Here is a 7094-nt window from a genome sequence, read left to right on the forward strand (position 1 = left end):
CAGGACTTGCTCAGCTAAAATTACAGTCAAATAGCCAAGCAGTCGGTGACATTAACAGATGGTGTAACATCCAAGAAGATGTACTTAGGGCGGCAGTGCCACTTCCAGGCCAGCGGGGATAGGTGTGGGAGAATATGAACCAATGTAGATTAGCTGTCGGTCCTCAAGCACTGACCAACAGCAATGTCCTTCATGCTTGCTTTAGTCCTGGGCTGGCATCACTCCTGTTCAAAGACATCACTGTAAAGCACTCGGGGCTAGGAGCCTTAGCATGGTTAACAGATTTGGCTGACCTCAGGGCCTTCCCTCAGGCTGCTGTGTCCTGGGCTAGATTTCCCTAGGGAAATTCCAGCGCCTCATTCCTACCTCCTTCCTTGGGTTTACTTCCCATGTGGTACTGAGATAGAGGGGAAGACCATCATTCTTGCCTTGTAGTCTCTTTTGAGCAGTGCTGCTGGCTGATCAAGGTTGTTTTGAGGTAGAGCTTCTCTTCAAATTCAGTTGAAGTCCTCACACGCACCAGCCTATTTTTCTCATTGTTCTGGACTTCTATGTATACTACAGCCTGTCTGATTACCAGACAAATCTCTTCAGGTTTTACCCAAATAATTTTCTCTTGGTTTTAACACTGCAAATTTTAGGAGGAAAAACACTCTAATAGATTGTCTTAATTAGGCAATTAACCCACTTTTATTCAAGTAGAAAGAAACAAACACAGGTAAACCAATCACTTCACTTAGTCTTACCATTCATAGTTAATTAGTTCACACCAAGTATGTACCTTTCCAGATTTCTGTGAACATAAACATATAAAAATACTTTTATAAAGGATATGAACATACTATGAATATCTTGGTGTCCCTTTAAACCTGTTATCTTACTTGATGTGCATATAGGTCTGTATCATTAAGACTGCATTACCTTCTGCTGTAGGAATACACCAAAATTTATTTACTTGTCACTGGACATTTTTGTTTCACTAATATTTACACATTGTAAACTCACCAAAAACAACATCTTTGTCTCTGGTATAATTATTTCCTTAGGATAAAGTCCTGGTAATGGAATTGCAAGGCCTAAGACAGTATGAGCATTTGTAAGGCTTTATGATGTTGTCTTTAGGGTGTATCTGTTATATCTTGCTTCCAAACAAATTCCTCTGTGTAGCCAATCCCCAGTCTGCAGCTTTCAGCACAGGTGAAGACAGCTACAACACCCCAATCGACACTCGTGCCCAGAGTGTCGGCCTTCAGGTAGTTGAGCAGCTGAGGCATGACCTGAGGAGAGGATGACACAATTAGGTCTGTTTTCAACATACCTTCCTTGCCAGGGTGATAGGGATCTTGGGTGTTTCAGTCTCCAGCTTTGACACTAACTTAATTTTGGATATAGTTTTCACAATTCATTTTTTTACTCAAGAAACAAGTATCACCTACCACTTTGTAAGGTTAGTAAATCCACAGTACAAGAGCATTTCTACCCAACCCAAATGGATTGTGATAACAGTTCCTTCTGAAAACCCATCTTCATGATTATATCCATTTTTTCCCTACCAAATCCAAAAACCCTAAACTGAGTAGGGCCTCTGAAACACTTCCTGTCACCAAGTACAAAGGCCGTAAGTGCCAGAACAAGAAAAGAAGGTATATTTAAAATTACAAATGTAACAAAATGCAGACACTAAAAATGATGATTTAACCATACCGAGAGGTGGGGAGGGGTGGTCAAGATGATAGAAGCAACTACATTTAAATCCTTTTCATTGTACAAGTCAGTCAACGGATAATGTCTAAAAACTAATAAACTGACAAGTTGTCAGAAAAAGCACATTAATGAGAAAGAGAAAGGACTACCAGATAAAACAGTAAAAGACATTTCCCTCCAGGGAACAAGGTGGGACCAAGGTGTCCCTTAGGTGGGACAAGGCACTTGCTGTAAATAACAGGACCCATGTGCATATGTTACTTCAGTGAAGTTTTATAGCATTTAATTACATAACCCAGGGTGACTGTATATTAGAATACTTTTTGAGGTCATACCTGGAATTCAAATATTCTCTTGGCACCACAGGGGCAATCTGGAATATCCTTTTCTTGAGGGATATTTTCACCAGAGATCCAGATGGGTGCAATCCCTCTGCCATATCTGAGAACCTAAAATCAATCAGGATCATGTTCAAATCACAAACATCTCACCTAAGTCTCCCTTGGTAGCATGTGCTTTGATAATCTGGAGAAACTCTGCACATGCTCCTACACGAGTTCCCCTCACTCATCTGAAACACAGTGAGGTTCCCTCACCTCAGACCTGGCACCATTAATGCTTTCTCAGTGTCATCATTTTAGCTTATCTGACTTGGGTTATCAAGATCGTATTTCATAAAAGATAATATGGTTAGAATCAGAATCCTAAGAGTATTTTGTGTAGTTTCTGAATCCAAAATGTAGCCCAGAGTTTGTGCTTACTTTCACAGATAAAAGGAACCTGTTTTAAACTCAGTTAAAAATTTTAAAGGGACAAATGCCAAGTGAAACACTTGTTTAGATAAATACTACAGAGATAAATTTCATTAGGTGTTATACATCAACGGAGTGGCCTTCCTGTTTTGTCACAAGCATATACATTGCTAAAAACTACCTTCTCGGTGTTTAGGACCCGGGTCTGTTCTTCCCATGATCTTCTTCCCCTGGGTACTTGATTCAGTGACTGCTTTATAGGAGTTTAGCTGAGTTTCCTTCAGTGATTTAGGTTTATGGCGAATGTCTTTAAGAATGATGTTAATGGAAGAACAGAGATGAAGAAGAGAAACGTCTGCTGAGCACTTGCTATGTGCCTATACCCTCCCTTCATCCGCACAACCACCCTGTTTTTTCACACTGGAGATGGAGTGACATCAGAGCTTATAGTGTAACTCAAGGATCCAGGACTCTCGCCAACACCAAAGCGCATTTTTCTTTTCACAAAACCAGGGTTTGTGTCACATGTCATGTTGGTTTCATAAGCAAGAGTTCCCTGTTGGACACATGGGCAAAAATATTTTTTTCTTTCTGCCACTGGTGCAAACTTCTTGCATCACAGGCAGTATCTTATTCATCTGCTAGCTCTGATCCTTTCTTTAGACTATAGACCCTACATGATAAACAGTACAACCTGTAGTCTTTCAGTAACTACTGAAAGGATCAGCAGACCATCTGTGTGAAGGATTCCTGTAACAAGACCCTAGCTTTATTGTAGTTATCTCTTTTCAGGGGTTTTACCCTGAAAACACCACCTGAAAAGAACATAAAGAGTTGTATGAATTCTAGTTTACCTGTTCTGGCTCAAGGGCTATTTTAGTTTTAAACTTCTGGAAAATTTTATCTTCCCTGGATTCATGTTTTGCCATGGAATCCAATTCCTCCTCAGGTACTTCACCTGAAAAATCATCAATGTAACTGTTAGGACAATAGGAATAATCCCCATGCCCTGACATCTTCCACATGCCGAGGAAAGGAAATTTCAAACAACCAACTTAGCGTTAAATTGGAGTGAAGGCCAGATGTTCCCACAGGCTTTCCCTGAACTTTTAATTCATTGAAGTTGGTCCTTCAAGACCATCTGACTTTCCAGTCACTCCACTTTACTGTGTAGGTTCCTAGTAAGTACCTCTCTTTAAAGCTTCAACTGAAAAGAACAGACCCAAGTCCTGGGTTTAGGACTTGTGTCCAGCAGAGATGACAGGACACCCAGCAGATATTGACCCTTTTATTTTCACTACTGCCCTTTAGGCATCTGGACTCTCCCTATCTCTTCGTGTTTCATGCATTTTTCCCAGCTGTTATACTCATTCAGCCACCACAAGCTCCCTGTTGCCCTACCCACTTGTTCCTCACACTCCTCTCCAGGAATCCCAGCTATCTGAACCACTGCTGTCCTCAACAGAATTTAGTCTGGGTTACACGTACCAAAGAATATTTTTGATATCACCTGAATATGAACTATAAACCAGTGAGCTGATATTCTAAAGTCTATTTAGATTCTAAAACCTACTTTTGTAGTGCCCGAGGGCTCAAATTCTGGAGTCAATATCACGTGAGCTCAAACTACAGTTCTAAAACGTTAACAGCTTCGGTTACATGACCAAACAAATTACATGGAAAACCTCAAATCCCTCACTGCAAAATGAAGTACAGTTTCTAACTCTACTGCTTTCAGGATTTTAATGAGATCACGCACAAACAGCCCTTGATACAGACTAAGTGTTGGATAAATGTTGGCTACTAATCTGTCTCTTAGGTATTTGCTTTGGCCTAGGCACTACACCTAGAGTGTGTTCATCTCTAGATAACCTGTAAAACTGCGAATCTGAAACCGGCCACACGAAAGAGAAACATTTAAACGACCCTGGTCACCCGCCAAACACTAAGCACTCTCACTTATTTGATCTCGATCTGAGAAACCTATCTTGGATCCAGAGGAACGTAGCAAGTTTCAAGCATCTTGTGGAGCCCTACCCAAATGACCATGTGGATACTTGCCCTGACATGTCTTTATCAGAACTAGAATATATCTGATACATATGCCAAGGAGGGGAGGTACAGGAAGTATATTTTCAAATGATATAATATTTGAATAGTATAGGCTACATACTCCAAAGTGGGTTAACTTTTCCTATCAGTACCTACCTCTTTTCTTGACATACTGAGCCTTTTCTTTCAAGCATTATATTTAATCACTTAATGAATAAAGGTTCTAAAACTGATCCCTTACCCATGCTTCCTATAATTTCTGATTCATTTTCTTTTTCAACAACTTCAGGTGTAATCTCATCTTCTGTTTCTATTACAATTTCAAATTCTGGAAAAAGGAAGTTGTGATCTGGAATTGTTGTGTCCAAATATTCTGAAACAAGAAAAGGTAACTAGCATAATTACTAGTCATTTAGTTTTATAGAGGGTCTAATAATTTCCCATTTCTAAAGCATATTCTATGTAGTTAACATTTTTGCCAAATAAATATATGTAGTTCCAGCATTTCAGGTTATGGGTCATAAATTAAATGCCTGTATTGAGGCAAGTGTGGGACATAACTGAGTAGGTGGGACGTCACAGTTCCTTTCATAGAGCTGTTCATATCACCAGTTACCAAAATTTTGGAAAAGTATCATACTTTCTTTAATCTTAACTTTTATCCTCAAAACAAAAAACCTGGGTTGACAGATGCTATGAAACGGAGCTGAAACTTACATGAACTGACTCACCTGACTGTGTACAAGCCTGCTTATGTCCCAATCTCCAGTCTAGAGTCTGATGCTCCTTACTGCAGTAATGTGCCTTGTGACATCTGGAGCATGTTTTGGGGCCTAAACAGCCACAAACTCTGCAGAGATGAGCACCAGACTTGAGCTGGAGGCACACAGACTCTCCTGTCTCTGGAGGAGGATTCTCAGAAGGTGGTTCATAGGAGTAAAAGTCATTTTTCCTCGGTAGCTGATTTCTAAAAACTATAAGAAAATGAGAAGAGATGTTGTAAATACCGTAAGTAAAACAATATAGCAATCCAAATATTGGAGACTCTGGTCCACACAGGACTGAAAAGACCACAGGTTTTGATTTCAGTGATCTTATTTTCCGAAAGGGGAGAAAAGGGGAAAAAAAAGTGAAAAAGAACAAGAAACCAGTTTGGTACCCACAGCAATTTGAATTGGATCTTTGGGCTTATTCAATATAATTAAATAATGAGACTAACAGTTAAGTTACATTGATTCTACACAAATATGGAAACGTTATTGGGCCCAGCTTTCTAAAAAACAATTTTCATTATTTCAGTATAACAACGCCTACTTCGTACCAATCGATTAAACTCAAAAGCTGGGGCCCAGGATGCTTGAGGAAGCCGAGCAGGGCGGGGGGCGGGGGCCAGGCGCTGCGCTGGACTCTCCACCGCCCCCCCCCCCCCCGCCGCCGCCCCCAGGCGCTGCCCTTCGCATACGTGACCCGGGCCCTGGCTCGGGAGCAGCGACCGCTCACCGCGCAAACCGGCGCAGCACGGCGGCACCCGGCAGCAGAAGAGGAAGAGGCAGCGGTGGAAGGCGTCGGCTCGGTCGGGCAGCGGCGCGTAGAGCTGCAGTAAGAAGGCCAGCGGGCGGCCGCACAGCGCGCAGGCCAGCTCCTCTGGCCCCGGCAGCCCGGCAGCGCCCAGCCACGCCGGCCGCCCGCCCACCTTGCTTGGGAACTGCTCGCTGCGCAGCCGCCACGCCGGCGCTGCTTCCACGAAGCCCAGCTCAGCCGGCCCCGCGCTGGCCACCGCCATGCAGCTGGAAAGACCGGCCACTCGCACGCTCGGACTGTCTGGCCGGAAGGCGGAAGTTGGCCACCGGAAGGCGCGCAGAACGGCGAGTCAGAAGCGATTGGGTAACAAGGGAGAGGAGGCGGGACTAAGGAAATAGCCCGATGTAAGCACGCTCGGTGCGACCCTAATTTCCGGTCCCGTGACGTGAGGGTGGGGGTAGCTTTTAGGGGTTAGGGGTTAGGGGTTAGGGTTAGGGTTAGGGATTTATCCTAATGAGCCAAGAGGAGGTGTGTGCATGTTCACCAGCTGGTTCAAGTATTTCAACTGTGTCCTTGGTTTTGGTTTTTTCCTCTGCCCTGCTCTTTGGACTTGTCGGCCATTGCCACTTCAAACACTGAGAGTTTTATTTTTTTAAGTAAAAGTTTACAATAAAAATTCAACTAGAATGCAACAAGTGTGAAACTGCAATCCACAAAAGTGAAAAGGACCATGGAGCTACTGTCCCTGCTCCTTTTCCTGCAGCAGCCTGCCACCTGCACGTGGCAGCTGACACTGGGAGCTGCCTGTGGGCCAAACCCCAAAACCTGCCCGTGCGGGGCCAACGCCTGGCCATCCCATTATCCTGGGCCCCTTCTCCTGGCGCCATGAGGATTTTGTTGGCTGTTTCTTGTTTAAATCTCAAGGAGGCATGAGCGAATGTAGGTGGGATTCAGCTATGGCCCAGATGCTTCTATTTCTAGTACCTATTTTATAGCAAAATTACATCTAACATGTCCTTTCTTTTGAAAACAAGTTTCTTTAATTTTATTTAAACTTTATAGAGT

General features: G+C 43.0%; 1 protein-coding gene across 1 annotated transcript; it reads right to left on the minus strand.

The window, feature by feature from the left end:
- Nucleotides 1-671: 671 nt before the first annotated feature.
- PDCD2 (programmed cell death 2) lies at nt 672-6369 on the minus strand. The gene is made up of 6 exons (XM_042940351.1): nt 6009-6369; nt 5240-5482; nt 4750-4881; nt 3311-3414; nt 2040-2153; nt 672-1277 (listed from the first exon to the last, which is right to left on the minus strand). The coding sequence occupies exons 1-6, from the start codon at nt 6289-6291 to the stop codon at nt 1119-1121; spliced, it is 1035 nt and encodes a 344-aa protein (XP_042796285.1). The 5' UTR covers nt 6292-6369; the 3' UTR covers nt 672-1118.
- Nucleotides 6370-7094: the final 725 nt, after the last annotated feature.

The sequence above is a fragment of the Panthera leo genome, chromosome B2, assembly GCF_018350215.1.
Source record: "Panthera leo isolate Ple1 chromosome B2, P.leo_Ple1_pat1.1, whole genome shotgun sequence".
Lineage (NCBI taxonomy): Eukaryota > Metazoa > Chordata > Mammalia > Carnivora > Felidae > Panthera > Panthera leo.